Below are 16,276 nucleotides of genomic sequence, written 5' to 3'. Positions count from 1 at the left end.
AAATAACATTATAATCCAACCTTTACAAAATAAACACTGGGAAATCTTTCCTAATTTTTTTTAATGAAATGTTGCCAGAAATTTTACACAGAAACAATAGGATATCTTGACAGTGTTGCAATGTGTGCACCATTTTTGTTTTCGTAAAACAAAAAACATTTTAAGCTGATGATGATGGTTATTATTAATTATTATTACTAGGCTGCAAGCTGGCTTGGGAAGCCTATTGTTATTGTAGAGATTTTCTCTTTTAAATTTTGTTATTGTTGTCCTTTTTCCTCTCACAAGTTTAAACTGCTCCAGTTTGCACGCGGTGTAACTAAATCGACATGAAACTTGACAGGTATCATCCCCTTTACAGTTCAGATGCCAAAAAAATTTAGCTCCTGCATCAACCACGATGGTGGCCTGGTGCATTTTTTTGGAAAAACCCTTTGAAAATCATCATCATCTTCTTGGGAGCCAGTGAACTGAATGATCTCAAGCTTTGCATATTTCATCAGCAACCAAAGCCGCTTCAAGTTTGCGAAGCAGAAGCTGCTGCAATAAATTTTACTATCAAAATGGCTGCCACTAAATTCACCAAAATGCGCCCCAAACATCAAACTACTTCTGTTTGCAAACCGTTTAACCAACTAACCTAGGGATAATGGAATTCAAATATGGCAAAATGGTGTTTTGTCGTAAAAAAAGATGGTGTACAGACCTACGTTTCGTTCTTAAAATTAAAACCGCTTCAGTTCAACATGGGTTAATTTGATTAACTCCAAAGTTGACAAGCCTCATCCCTGTCTCAATACAATTAACTTTTTCAAAAACGGTGTTTGTGCGTAAAGCAAGATGGCCACCTGACACATTTCCTTAAACCTTGCAAAATCTTCAATAGCTTATAACTCCTTACAAAGGTTAATGGTTACTATGGAACACATACAGGAAACCACATGTGCTCTATCCAAAAATGACGTTGCCTACGACCTCCTTAAGTTAAAATGTAATACTAGCTTATAACTCCTTACAGAGTGTATATAGGTTAATGGTTACTATAGAACACAGATAGGAACCCAAATATGCTCTTTTCCAAAAAACAAACAAAAAAAAAAAAACACATTACCTGTGACCTCTATCAGGTTATAACTCCTTACAGTGTGTAGATAGGGTCATGGTTACTGTGGTGTTTAAAGTTATAAAGCATGGTGAGATAATGAACTAATGCTGTATTTTGAATTGAAACTGCTCTATAAAACTGATCTGTTGCTGACACTTGTGCTGCAGTGCTACAGCTTGCCAAAATTTCCAACTGGTACTGAGCTTGGAAGCCACAAAACTGCCTGGCAGTTCTAGTTGTTATTATTATTATTATTATTATTATTATTATTATTATTATTATTATTATTATTATTATTAACTGCTTAATGTAGCCACTATTTGTCTCAAGGATGGTTTCTATAATTAGGGTAACAGTAAAAACAATTTTTTCAACAGTGACCTTCTAATCTCCCTATATGTCAACTGATTACATTTGGTAGTGCAGCTCACTTTAACACATTTAAGGATAATAATCTCTATGGCAGTAAACTTGATCTTTCACCAGCAGTAATATCAACATTGTTTTTCTTATTGTGAAACAAGCATGTACTGATTGTGCCCCACTTACCTCACAATCCACACTGATTGTTTTCACTTATCCCACTAGACCAGGGGTCTCCAACCCCGTCCTAGAGAGCTATTATGGCTGCTGGTTTTCATTTCAACCAATCTGTTACTTAATTGAAACAATTATTGGCTTAATTAGTCAAGATTAACAGATGTTCCAGATCTTTAGATGTAAAGACACCTAGAAAACCTGCTGGAAAGGGGCTCTCCAGGACCAGTGTTGGAGACCCCTGGACTAGACCGAGGAGAGTGTGTCCCATGGGTGTTTTTTTTTTTTTAAAGCAGGAGTCAGTAATGGAAAAGAGATCAGACAGCCCTACAGAAAAAAGCCACTCTCTCATGAGGATTGTTATTATGTTTACAAAGGTGTACTTAATATGGTCGGTTCTCTATACCAAATTGACTACTACACATATTTACTTTACAGTTTTTACAAAACAATCTATTGATATAGATATAGGCAGTTAAATCCAAGAGTGTGACTTAGATGTTTTAATGCACCAAAAATTACCTCAGAATATCAGTTTGATTTCTGTAAAAACTACAATATATCCTACTCGTTTTTTTTTCTCACTGTAACTTGCTTGTTTGAAATTTCTCTGCAAGAGAAACCGAAACTAAATCTTCTTTCAGAACTGTAATACCATAAAATAAAATGTGCTTACTGTGTGTGTACATTAGTTCGTAATTTATGTGCTAGATTGGGGCTCCAGTCTCTTCGGGGGCGTTACATGTACATAGTGTTGCGTGTTTGTTTACTGTGTGTTTTTTTTAGTAGGGGGGAGAAAAAAAATACCTTAAATGTTTCTTTATAGTGGCGTTTATTCGAGGGTGGCACCAACTTGAAGTAATACGGGATAGATAGAGATAGATAGAAGATAGCTAGATAGATAGATAGAGATAACTATAGTGTGCAGGAGATCATTCCACTTTAATGTTACACAACTGAGAAATAACAAACCCAAGTGTAATAGACACAGTAAAGTATATGACAAATCACTGGAGTAAACGGCTTAATAATCCGCTGAATTGTACATCAGCTTGCTTTTACATTTGGCCAAATACACAGTACTACAGACTGGAACTACTACACTCAAGTGGAAGGACACAATGTACTGTACCTTTAAAACCAGAATTAACTTTAGGAATCAACCATAAAAAACAAATACATTACCCTCAACACTAACTTTAATAAAAAATCTCTAATACAGTGGAACGTCGCATGTCCAACAGTCACATATCCACCCTGATCAATTAACCACCTCGCTAAATAAACAAATATTGAAAAGTAGGCTATGAGAGTAATGGCACTGACAGCAAATGCAGCTTCTGGGATGGAAACAGAAAGCAAGCGTTATAGCAATCAGCCTTTTTGTGCGTTCTCCTTTAAGAGAGGTGGGCTGTGTGCGTGTGTCAGTCAGCTGCGTGTAGCAGTGACGTTTCAATACACCAGTTGAGAAAGCTTTTTTTTGTGCAATGCGTTCATATTATGGTGCATACGCTTGTAGATATTGACAGTGTGTTGCTGTAGCTTTTAAATGCATTTGCATTAAACAAAGCAAGCTTCATAAACACAATGCTTACCAGCCGTTTGTTTAAAATAGCCAAAGCAATATTCAAACCAAGCTTCTTATCGGCTGTTGGCAACATCAAGAAAGAGCGCAAAGTACCGTGACAGAGATATTAAGAAAGCAGAACCAGGGAGGCAGGGACTTCTACAGTTAAAAAAGAAGCCATCAGTTGCAGGTTACTATACATTTATCGTTTGTTTTGTATTTTTTTTGTTTTAAAAGCTTTGCGTGGAGATGGCTTATAGTAAACCGCATAGCAACACTGCGTATTGTAGTCTAATTAATCTCGTTTACGTTTGCTTACTTTTAAAGCTAAAAAATTCCCCATGTTTAAAGCAGGTTGCGTGTTGTTTTTATTCACTAACTTACTTATGGATGTGTAAATGCTTTTTCTACAGATGTTTTCAAATCCGACTTTTTCACATATCCCCAGTTCCCAGGGGGTCAAACTTTTCTGTTTTAATTAACACAACATTTAGTGTTGACTGGCAGTTTGCCTTAAGCTTAAATTATATTTATTGCTGCATCCAGGTACTGAAATGTGTGTCTATCAGATGTGATGTAAATGTCAGCTTTTTCTGGGACATGAATGCTACAATGAACTCTAGCAGGGCCTGGCATTGTTCTCCTATTTGAGAGAGCTATGAAACTACAAACCAGTAAGTACAGAGTTAGTGGTGCTTTTAAAATATGAATTTTACTGTTCATTTACTGCTATTGTTAGGCACTTCACAAAATGAACATACAACTTGGCATGTTAATGCTTAATAGTTATTTAACACCACCTACATTTTCATTTACATGTTTAATTTCTTACCTGTTTAATATGATTCTCTGTTGTTTCTGCTTATTTCATGATTTACCAGGCTTATTAACAAATGTATTTTTTCAATCTCTGAAAAAGCTGAATGTTATTGTACAGTGCTGTGAAAAAGTATTTGCCCCCTGTCTGATTTTCTGCATTTTTGCACATTTTCACATTGAATTTGGTCAGATCTTTTTGTGGACTGTAGTAGTACACAGAAGTTTGGTGCTTCTTTCATTTGTAAGGTAATCAAACATGCAATCTTCAGGTGTGAAAAAGTTATTGCCCCCTGTGGCAAAGTGCCCCGCCCCTGGGCTATTTATTTGTTATGTTACATGTAGTGTGTTAATGTTGGTGTATAGTTATTGGTACACGGGATATAAATGGGTCTGTGTAACACCAGTGTTTAAAATGTATATTTGTATTTAGGCATGAGGATTGCACAGCACTTCAAGTGCAAGTAAAATTAAATAATATGTGAGCATGGGGAATTGCACTTTATTAATTCATGTGCAGTTGTACCACGACTCCAACTGAATGACTGATTAGCAATCGAGTCTCAGTACAGCTGCATAAAAGCAGCATGTTTTCACTCACTCGGGGTTGTGTGTTCGGCGAGTGGAGAACGGGTGTGGAGAGGAGAGAATTAAAAACACAAGTAAAAGTAAATATGTGATTTCAATCACCCTGTCTGTCTGTTCGTTATTATTATTTAATAAAACACTCAGCGTCCCTGTGCCTCAGTTTCACCCGCTACTTCCTACGTCTATTTCTGGTCTGACGTCACCACTGCAAGGCATCCTGGTCACACCCCCCTAGTTAACTCAACCCAATTAAAGGGATAATTAGGGTCAGCTGTTTTAAAACTTTGGTTAACAAATCAGGCCTGATTTGGGCCAGCCCTACTTAATATAAATCAGACTAAATTTGGCCCGTGCCATCACAGTGAAGTTGTCAGCACAAAGGTTTTAGAGGCACATCATGCCACGATCAAAAGAAATTCCTGAAGACCTCCGGGAAAAAAGTTGTTGATGCCTATCAGTATGGAAATGGTTACAAAGCCACAAGGCTCTGGGGCTCCACCAAACCACAGTCAAAGCCATATTGTCCAAATGGAGAAAGTCTGAGACAGTAGTGAATCTTCCCAGGAGTGGCCTGCCAAAATCTCTCCCACAGCAAGGCATAAAATCGTCCAGGAAGTCACAAAAGAACCCTAGAACAACATCCAGGGATTTGCAGGCCTCTCTCGCCTCAGCTAAGGTCAGAGTTCATGACTCCACCATCAGAAAGATACTGGGCAAAAATGGGATTCATGGCAGAGCAGCAAGGCGGAAACCATTGCTCACTAAGAAGAACATGAATGCTCTTCTCGTTTGCCAGAAAGCACCTGGATGATCCTCAAGAGTTCTGGAACAATGTTCAATGGACAGATGAGTCAAAAGTGGAACTTTTTGGCCAACATGGGCCCTGTTATGTCTGCTGAAAACCAAACACTGCAGTCCACAGCAAGAACCTCATACCAACGGTCAAGCATGGTAGTGGTAGTGTCATGAGTTGGCGAGGATTTGCTGCATCAGGACCTGGATGACTTGCCATCACTGCAGGAACCATGAATTCTGCTCTGTATCAGAGAATTCTACAGGAGAATGTCAGGTCATCCGTCTGTGAGCTGACGCTGAAGCGCAGCTGGGTGATGCAGCAAGACAATGATCCGAAACACACAAGCAAGTCTACATCAGAATGGTTGAAGAACAAGAAATTTTAATATTTGGAATGGCCTAGTAAAAGTCCAGACCTATACCCCATTGTGATGTTGTGGCAGAACCTGAAACGAGAAGTTTATGCTTGAAAACCCACAAATGTCACAGAGCTGAAGCAGTTCTGCATGAAGGAGTGGGCAAAAATTCCTCCACGGTGCTGTGAGAGACTGATAACTACAGGAAGCGTTTGGATGCAGTTATTGCTGTTAAAGGTGGCACAACCAGTTATTAAGGGGGCAATTACTTTTTACCACGGGACACTGGGTGTTGCATAACTTTCTTTAATAAATGAAATAAGTATCAAAATGTTGTGTTATTTGTTCACTCAGGGTCCCTTTTATCAATATTAGATTTTGGTTGAAGATCTGATAACAATCAGTGTCAAAAATATACAAAAATGCAGAACATCAGGCAGGGGGCAAATACTTTTTCACAGTACTGTAGATATGACCACTAGAGTGAGCAACTGTATTTTCTTCTCCAATATGCAATTGTTGCAACTCTTAAAAAAAAAAAAAATCACATTTTAAAAAATCAGTTTCAAAAAAGGTTACTACAGTAAATACAGTATGTGTACTAGTAGCACTTTTCCAACAGGAGTCACACATGAGCAGGGAATGCATACTTGAAAAAAAGTCAGGAATATAAAAATAGCAACTGAAAAACAACTATAAATTAAAAACAGACTGAATGCAAGCAAAAATAAATAAATAAATATAAAAGGGTTTCCTGCCTGATTTTGATTTTCAACTCCAGCCGATTTAATCCAAGTCCCCAGAAACTGGGAATGTAAATCTGGCAGGAACACGTGGATGACGCTTATCTGCAGTCTGCAGCAGCACAAATTTCTCAGCACAAAGGCATGATAAAAGAAAGCTGCTCCGTTAAGTTTGATTTACAGCCAGTACAAACTACAGATAGCTATCTAGCCTGCCAGCAAATCATACCCATTATTTGTGGGGTTTCCACACAAAAAATAAATGGAATGTGAACAGACCATGCATCACCTGACTGTTTGCACTGCCAGTGTTGGAAAATAAAATACCTTGGTATGTGCATATTGTTTCGCTACCTTTAATGTATTTTAGAATGGCCGGAAAACTCCAAAATGGAGTTCCGTAATCCCTGATAACGTGTCTGAGACCTCAAACTGCAGAACAGGAAACAGGAACAAATAAAGGGAAAAATAACTTCCTTCTTTCTTAAAAGGAATGACTTTCTCCAGCCGAAGAATGCAAATTGGTCCTACCAGCTGTAGTGGACAAAGTGGTTTGCTCATTTCCTTAAATCAGTGACTTACGTCAGCGAACAGGTTTTTGCTGGAAAGCCTTTAAAGCCTGCCAATGTTAGTGATGCTAACGTTAGAAGTTAATGTTAACAGCTTATTGAAGTATAATAAGTGCAATATGATGTGTACAGTATAAATTAGTGCTCTTCGTTTCTGGTTTTATTTTTGGTCACGTGATGTCCCTTTAAAGTTTCTTAATTAAACTCTTGGAAAAGCGCTGGATTGTGAAACAAGACCACTTACTTTTTTCTTCCGTAGCTTGAATGAGTCTATGATTCTGTTTCACTGATAATGTAAAAACATTATTTATTTATTTTTTAAAGGCAGCTCTATTTTTAATTCAAAACAAAACACAAAAAGCCACTTAAGTTAAACTGCTTTCCCAGATTTAAAATCTTAATGACTCTTTGCAAAAATCTTATAACCTGTTTTGCAAATACTGGTAATAGTTTCCTCTTAATTATGATTTAATTAAATCAACTGAACTTCACTCACTGTTTGAATTCAGTTTGAATTAATTAAGGAGCTACTTTTTTTTACATTATCAATGAAACAGAATCAGTCTCAATCAAGTCAAGGGAGAAAAAACTAAAAGTGAACTTGTTTCACAATCAACACTTTTCCAAGAGTTTAAATGAACAGAATTAGCTCAAAAAAAAAAAAAAAAAAAAAAAAAAAAAAAAAAAAAAAAAGGACATCACGTGATCAAAAATAAAAACCAAAAAGCCTTATGTATAATATAAAAATGATATTCATGAAAAGTATGAATTAAAAATAATAATTAGTGCATATCGTTATGCAGAGTTTTTCACACACAAAAAACACAATTATTTTGCTAGGTTATTGATAAACTCATGTCACCAGAGTTGCTCAACCTATTTGAGGCATCATTAAAATGTTTTGACTGCAAGTTCAGAGAAAAGGTTCCAAGCTTAATACTCCACTTATAAAATATACAGTATGTACTGTACTAAATATGGAACAGGGTCATTAAAAGTATTCACGCTACCCTGTTTAATACGAACAGTTATTAAACAAGTTGTTTTTCAACAATATAAAATGTCTAATGTCTATGGAGTACTTTGCACTTTCAGAACAGAACCTGTGATCTGGAGCATGTCTTCTACATTTCATGGAACACATTAAACAAAGGATTTCTCCATTCATAGCTTCCACCCACCCAGGTCTGCATGCGCTGCTATACAACCACAAATGAACTGATAACACAGGGCTTTGTGCACAGCAACTCTGGGTCCCCAATCTGCTTCCTATGAGGGCAGACCAACTGCAGTAAACACACTTCAGGGGTTAGCAATGTGAGACCTGATCGATCGAGGCAGCTCATTCCTTCTGAAAACCGGAGGGGAGGGTGGGGAGCGGGAACGATCGAGGCAGCTCATTCCTTTTGAAAGCTGGAGAGGGATCGATCGAGGCAGCTCATTCCTTCTGAAAACTGGAGAGGAGGGTGGGGAGAGGGATCGATCGAGGCAGCACATTCCTTCTGAAAACCGGAGATGAGGGTGGGGAGAGGGATCGATCGAGGCAGCTCATTCCTTCTGATAACCAGAGAGGAAGGTGGGGAGAGGGATCGATCGAGGCAGCTCATTCCTTCTCAAAGCTGAAGAGGAGGGTGGGGAGAGGGATCAATCGAGGCAGCTCATTCCTTCTCAAAGCTGAAGAGGAGGGTGGGGAGAGGGACCGATCGAGGCAGCTCATTCCTTCTGAAAACCAGAGAGGAGGGTGGGGAGACCTGATCGATCGAGGCAGCTCATTCCTTCTGAAAACCGGAGAGGAGGGTGGGGAGACCTGATCGATCGAGGCAGCTCATTCCTTCTGAAAACCGGAGAGGAGGGTGGGGAGAGGGATCGATCGAGGCAGCTCATTCCTTCTGAAAACCAGAGAGGAGGGTGGGGAGACCTGATCGATCGAAGCAGCTCATTCCTTCTGAAAACCACGGGGGAGGGGAGCTCACAGAATGACCCGCTCCATTGTCCCAACAGTCACACAACAGATTAGCAGGGAGGACCCCCTGAAGACAAGCTGAGTGTTCAATCTCTTTAGGCACTGCAGTGCAAATCCACTCCCTAGACTTACTTTACCACACTAGATTGAAGTTGCAGGTTTAGGGCACTGGCTGAATGGAAAGCTGATTTGACCCGCACAAGTCTTAGAACCTCAACAAGCTTGTTATTTGTTCAAAAAATGCACAATAGAACCACTAGCTCTCTTACTTTCATATACACACACACACACACGATAATTATCTATGTTGCACACACAATATCAGCATATACAGTATTTCTGCGTTTGAAAAATATTTTAAAATGTGTAAGCAATACTATCTGAAGTACTGTAGCATACCACATTTCTAGAGCTTGCTTAGCTAGCGCTAAGTGATTCTCAAGGCTATCCAGCAGAGTGATAACAGGGCATCACTGCACTGACTTTAGTTAGTCAATAAATGACTATAGTACAGTATCAGAATGATTCAGCAGCAATATGACCCCCACCCCCTCTCCAGCAAAAGAGATAGAACAGAACAGCCAACGAATGGTCACTTCCCATGGCTGTGCTGTTAAACAGGCCCAGCTGTCCCCACAAACCGCAGAATGACACCTGGGCTGTGTCAGCACCAGCTGGGGATCAAACCCATGATCTCCCAGTTTAGAAACTCTTACACTAAACCCCAGGCAACTCAGTTGAGATGAAAATGTCCAACCAATACAAATACTGCATAACTGATGTTTCACGGCCCCTGTTAATTGAAGTATCAGTTCATGTTGCATATTTTCTTTCTCACTACTGTTTTTAAATATTATTAAACGTTATCCAGATGGATAAAAAGAAGACTCCTATTACATAGCAGTTTCACCCATTCCAGGTTTTACTACGAGCTTGATTAGCCACAGTGTATAGGTAACATGCTCAGGGGTGCCTGATTAAACTCACAGAAAAACCAGGAATGCTTCAAACTCCTTTGCAGTGGGAGTCTTGTTTCCATCCCTGATTCAGCACAAGTTTAAACCCGTCCACCACAGGACTCGCAATTAGGGGTTTCCCACATCCAAAACAGTTCCCCCTCAGCGCCCCTCTCCCTTGCAGGCATCACTTACTGTAGGGCTGTGCGGTGGTAGGGCTGGGAGGCGGGAAGTTCTCTGTGAAGTTGACGTTGCACATGTCAGTGCTGCAGCAGCAGAAGCGATAAGTGCCATTCTGGATCTGGGAAGGGGTGGTTGTCACCACACACTCCTTGTCGTGACAGTCTTGCTGGTCACTGAGGTGAGCCCAGCACCCTGAAAAGACAGTGGTCTTATTACAAAATCTGCAAACCCAACTACAGTATGTCATGCCTTTGCTTAAACCAGTGCTTGAAATGAAAACAAAAAAGTGGCAGTACTCTCAGGCTCCTTGTCCAGCAATCTCTCTGTTTCCCTGTCCAGCTCTCTCAGGCATCTTGTCTAGCTGTCTCTCTTTCCTTCTTTCCCTGTCCAGCTCATCTCATCTAATCAGTACTGCATCTAATCACAACTTGACCTGGACCATTCAAAATAAATTCCCCCGCTCAGTTTTGCAGTACACTCTGGGTGTTGCAGTTGTTTTGTAATGCACTCTGGGAGTTGCAGTCTATGCTCTGCTGTGATGTAAATCTTGCAGCTGCTGCTGGGACAACAAAGTAACAACTAGAAAGTCACATAAATGCAGCTGACAGTTTGGAAAAGAAAATCGACAGACAGTCAGTGATAAGCGCCAAAGTGCTATTCAAACCTTTTTAATTCAGAAGTGGCGGGACTCAAATATTTGAAATTAAGAAGTGGCGGTACTCTGTACTGGTGAGTACTGGCCCATTTTAACCACTGGCTGGAACTCCAAAAAAGGCACTATGAGGCAGTGCGTTAATGCAGATTGAATCTGGAAACAAAAAACAGGCAAGCGTAATGTTGGCCTGGAATAGCTGCGTACCTTTATGTTTCACTAAATTCAGTCTTGAACTCCAAAAACCTCTATCGGCATGTATTCCATTTTATCAACTTGTTCAAATGTTAGTGTGGCAATGAAAATGATAGATGGAGAAGGAGGAGACTGACAAAAACAGACTGACTCCCCATTAACAGGATAGACATAATTATGATCATTTCTTCTTTTATATGTATGTGCTAATCACCTGGATGCTTGTAGCCATTCAATGCAGTACCTATTATATTTTTGTGGGACACAGCAACTTTAAACTTATTTGATTATCTCCTGGCACATTATAAACAAATAGGGAACAAATGAACTCCTGTTTCTGTTTTTCTCACCTTGCTTTACAAGGCGAATCTCTCCGTCTCTAGTTTTCTCCCACAGGCCATAGCAATTACTCCCCTTCATACAGTGGATAGTGCCGTTGTCCTTGGAGACACTGTTCTCACCGGCACGTTGCTCTTCAAACTGGTGGTGCTGGTCATTGAAAGCACACTCTCTCTCCTCGCTCTGGGCCGCTGCATGAGGGGAAGGAGGAAACGAGTCATTAGGATAAGAAACTACAAAAGTGCCTCAGACACCCCCAATCAAAAGTATCAGAAATATAACAAATGATCACATTATTTAGTAAATGCAGAGACACGGTATCAATAGCTCTGTGAGATGACAAACAGACATTCATCAATGTTATGTCTCCTAGTGAATACTGGCCTATAAGTCTTTCGTACAAAACCTGCATGCTTGAATTCAAATGCAGGATCTTTATTGATATAACCCCATAACGGTTAATAGATACAAATACATGTTGCATTCCTGTTTGGTCTGCCTCAGGCTTACCAAGGGCTGAAATCACAAAAGTCTCTAGTTTTCATAACAGGCCATGCTCCCCATTCAATAACAAATGCAGTTTTTTGTCCTTGGAAGACACTGTTCTCACGGCAACGTAGCTCTTACCTGCTGGTGCTGATTGAAAGGGCCCACTCGATCTTCTCTCTCTGGGCCGACGCATGAAAGGAGACAAAAAGGGGGGAGGGGAACAGGGCTGGTAACAATTATTAGTAATGCGCAAAAACTCCTACAAAAAGTGCCCCCCGCGACACACCTGGCAATCAAAGTCTTTCAGGAGGAAATATAACACACCAAAACCTGTATAAGGAAGTAATTGAATATCAGAGGGGATATCCTCCAAAATGAAAAATACTAATTTCTACTATTATATGTTTATATATTTACTTGACAGTGCAGCTTGAATGAACTAGCTATGATTCTTCTATTGTGCATGCATATGTGTGTGTGTGTGTGTGTGTGTGTGTGTGTTTTTATATATATATATATATATATATATATATATATATATATATATATATATATATATATATATATATATACATATATATATATATATATATATATATATATATATATATATATATATATATATATATATATATATATATATATATATATATATATATATATAGTGGTAACGCCCCTTCATGTCAGGAATGGCCCAGGGCTTTATCACTGTTTATGTATATTTTAGCGCTTTTGTGCACTTTTATTATTTACAGAAAAACAAACAAACAACTCCCACTGAAATACTGACTAAACTAGTTCTTTTGTTACCCCAAACACAGCCAAAGTATACCACACAGGTATAGTTTGCAGTCCACACAAGACTAATAAACCCAAACCCTCACTCTCACCCAGAACGGTTGGCTTCTCGCTGTGTTTCTCTTTCCTTTTCCTTCTCTTCTAGGCCTTTGTCTCACTCGCCCGTCTACAGGGTTTCCCTTCCCTTTACCTTCCCAAGATGGCTGCCTCTTGTAGCCAACCCTCATCAAGATGGAGTAGATGTCCCCCAACCCCCAGGGTCTTACAACCTCCAAATTAAGGTCAGGAACACCTACTCTACCACAATGTATAAATACCGTTTTAAACATTTTTACAGTAGCCTGGAAATATCTCCCCTCTGAAACAATAAGTATGACATTACTAGTATGGGGGTCTGAGATTTAAACCTCTACAGGAGGGACACGGGCACCCCAGGACCAGGGTTAACCATTTGTGCTTTAAAATGACAGTTTATGAACCTGGATCCAGTAACGTATTTTGCCGTTATGTTTTTTTATATGTATGCAATTCTGTGCTTGATCTCACAATAAGGTTACAAATAGCAACATTTTTTAAGTATGGCAAGAAAGCAAACGCACACGATTCAGCTTTTACAAGGTTACATTTTCCCCATTCAGAATGTACTGTACATCCATTTAAGTGCCGGGCCTTGGTGTGCTTATGTAAATCCACGCAGTATGAAAACATGAACGAGACATCGATGCATTTCAGACAGTTCACAGGAGCTTTAATACCTTTGTTTGTGCACTACATCTGGCCTGCCAAGCCCACAGAACGGATTACACCTTTTTATAGAATATCTGTACCATAGCAACACTGCAGTTAACAGCCTTGCAGTACAGAAACACAGCAAGAACAAAGCAGGTGTAAAACAGCACTGGTGAAAACGAAGGTATGCTACAAATTGGTAGATAATGACATGCATTGCAATATATTCGTCTTACATGGGGAACCAGTACTTTTGGTGCTTTAACATATATGTATATCTACATTATAAAATGTATGGCGCCTTTCTCTTTGTTTGTAATTTAAAAGATACTGTATATTAGGGCTATATAATAATTCAGCAATTAAATTAATTCAAAATTCTTAAAAAGAGTCGCTAGCTAATTTCATTATTTTTTCTTTGAAGCTCAGATAAAGCTAGCTCATTTTTTTTAAGGAAAAAAATGCTTGGTGAATACAATGTAAATACAATACAATGTAAATTAGTGTTGCATATATAATTAGTTGAGCTTTTTTAAAAACGCTCTTTAAAATGGGGAAATAAAAATGCTTCAATCAAAGCGAGTATACTGGGGCGATGCTCACAGAAAATAAATTGAATTCTGTTCATGAAAAGCACTGGACTTTTATACTGAACGGCAGAGGTGTGTGCGCTGGGAAGCTGCTGTCTGGCTCCATATAGTGGTATAGTGTACAGTTTGATACAGTTTTTAATCACATTCCCTGTATGGTTAATATCATGTTGCGCATACACAGAGAATAAAGCCTCTATATTTATGATCCTATTTCTCACACAGCAAAGCACTTCAAAGCATATACCTAGTATTGAAATGGATTGTAAATTGAATGAAAAAATCGAGAGATTAATGTTTTCCCATTGATGTCCAACTTCTGTTATATTGTACTTGTCTCTACATTTGCCACAGCTCTGTGGATTATATTTGCTAGATTTTAAAACTGTGTGAAGGGTAAACTGATACAAAAGATGATGGTGACTCCAGTACGTCTCCCCGGGTTTCATTTTCTAATGATTCTGTGACAGTTGTATATTTTTTGATTCGCTGTCTGTCACGCTCCAGTAGCAGTTGTCTGCACTAATAATTTGCTGCCACACTGAGACATTTTCTGCCAAGTCTGTCACTACTAAATGATACAGTCACTGCTTCCATTGAGATAAAGCAGCACAGGTAGAAATGAAAACATTTTCATTCTTGCATTGTTTAATATGGCTCGCATCAGATAGTCTGTGTCAAGATTTTACTATTTATTCTTATTTAACAATACAGTAGTATATAAAATAGCATATATAAACACATTTTTACCCATCCCAAAGTAATAATACCTTTAATACTCTTAATATTATAAAACTTTCTATATTTTTGATTTGTAGAATTACACAAATACATGTATCGTCTTTTTATATAGACAAGAGGACACCACATGCAGTCTTGATGCCCAAAGGCAATGCTAGAGAATTATATTCAGGTTATTTTTTTAGTATTACCTTAGAAGTGAAAGAAATTCAAATGTTGGGGACTAAAGCAGCAGATATGGGGAGCTGGCAAGATTTTTCCAGGGTGTTCATTTTGTATTACCTGCAGATCCATTCGCAGCATGTAAAACACACGGGACATAACTTGAAAAAAAATAAATAAAAATAAGCTTAAATCATACACTATTATCCTGATGATGTTGAATTGCCTAAGTGAACTAAATGAACCTCCAAATTGAAAACTGCTCTCTCTGGAGCAGGAACTTGCTCTATTGCATTCCAGCTTGAGCATTAATATTTACTCAATAATTTCTGTACTATTCAAATAATTTGTTCTAGTCTTGCAGACGATAAAGCTTAATCGTTTCCAAACTGGCAGTAACTTTCAACTATACCTTTTTCAACACATCAGACCTACAGTGGCTGAACAGAAATGCCTCCACTCAGCCGACCTCCAGTGCACAGTCCAGGACTTCTACCTCTACTCAACACAGCAGGCAGACCAGGTCCTGGTCTTGGGAATGCCCCTCTATAGTCATTGCAGTGTGTCCATAGAAGACAATGGAACTAATAATTTATTTTTGCAAAGCTACTTCAGGAGAGTCCATGGTGAGATTATTAGCAATAATAACTTGAAAACAATATAGACTTTCTTTTGAGTGAGACCTCACTTTATTTCCCTCACCACTTTTGCAGTGTGTAGTTATTAACTGTTTTTGATTCTCCACGATAAAATCTACAGTATAGTGATGAATCTTTTTTATAGCTATGTCCTGTGAAAACACTGCATATTATAATCAAAACGCATTGTAATATACAAGACATGGCTTTATGAGATGCTTTATTCTCCACTGGTAAAAGATCATATTAGAGCACAAACATGGGAGTGTAGAGTAATGAAGCCATTTTACATGTTAGCTTTGCAAGGGGCTGCTTTTAAAGTGATATTAAATCGGACATATTTGAGACGAGTATCTCTGGGAGTTAGCAGTGAAGCAAGCTGATAGTTTGGACAGTTCCCCTCAATGCATGATTTAAAAAAAAAAAAAAAAAAAAAAAAAAAAAAAAAAAACACACACATTAGCATTTAGAATATGAGCCATACTGCACTTACAAATGCAACACTGTAAAAATCAACCTTCACAAAAAAAAACACACTACCAGAATGATAATAACTACAATTAGTTTTTTTTTTCTTCATTTTAACCCAGTTAAAACCCCAAAGACATTTCAGTCCTGTATTCACCCTCATATATGTAAAACAATTGCAAAAAAAAGTGAATGAACAATTGCCTGATTAGTAAGTTCACCAGTGATATCCTAACAGTTCATTCAATGCAACAGCAGATGCCCCTCGTTCAAAATGCTCAGCTGGTACTGTAGCTT

General features: G+C 38.5%; 1 protein-coding gene across 1 annotated transcript in view; it reads right to left on the bottom strand.

Annotated features, from left to right (window-relative positions):
- The window catches only part of LOC121322106 (bone morphogenetic protein receptor type-2-like), a 93,535-nt gene that overhangs the window by 41,630 nt on the left and 35,629 nt on the right, over positions 1 to 16,276 (bottom strand). The window contains exons 2-3 of the mRNA XM_041261631.1: positions 11,376 to 11,555; positions 10,191 to 10,370 (exon numbers count right to left, since the gene is read on the bottom strand). Coding sequence (XP_041117565.1) covers positions 10,191 to 10,370; positions 11,376 to 11,555 — 360 coding nt within the window. The remainder of the gene's footprint in view (positions 1 to 10,190; positions 10,371 to 11,375; positions 11,556 to 16,276) is intronic.

The sequence above is a fragment of the Polyodon spathula genome, chromosome 10 (genome assembly GCF_017654505.1).
Source record: "Polyodon spathula isolate WHYD16114869_AA chromosome 10, ASM1765450v1, whole genome shotgun sequence".
Lineage (NCBI taxonomy): Eukaryota > Metazoa > Chordata > Actinopteri > Acipenseriformes > Polyodontidae > Polyodon > Polyodon spathula.
This window is presented reverse-complemented; position numbering and strand designations above follow the sequence as displayed.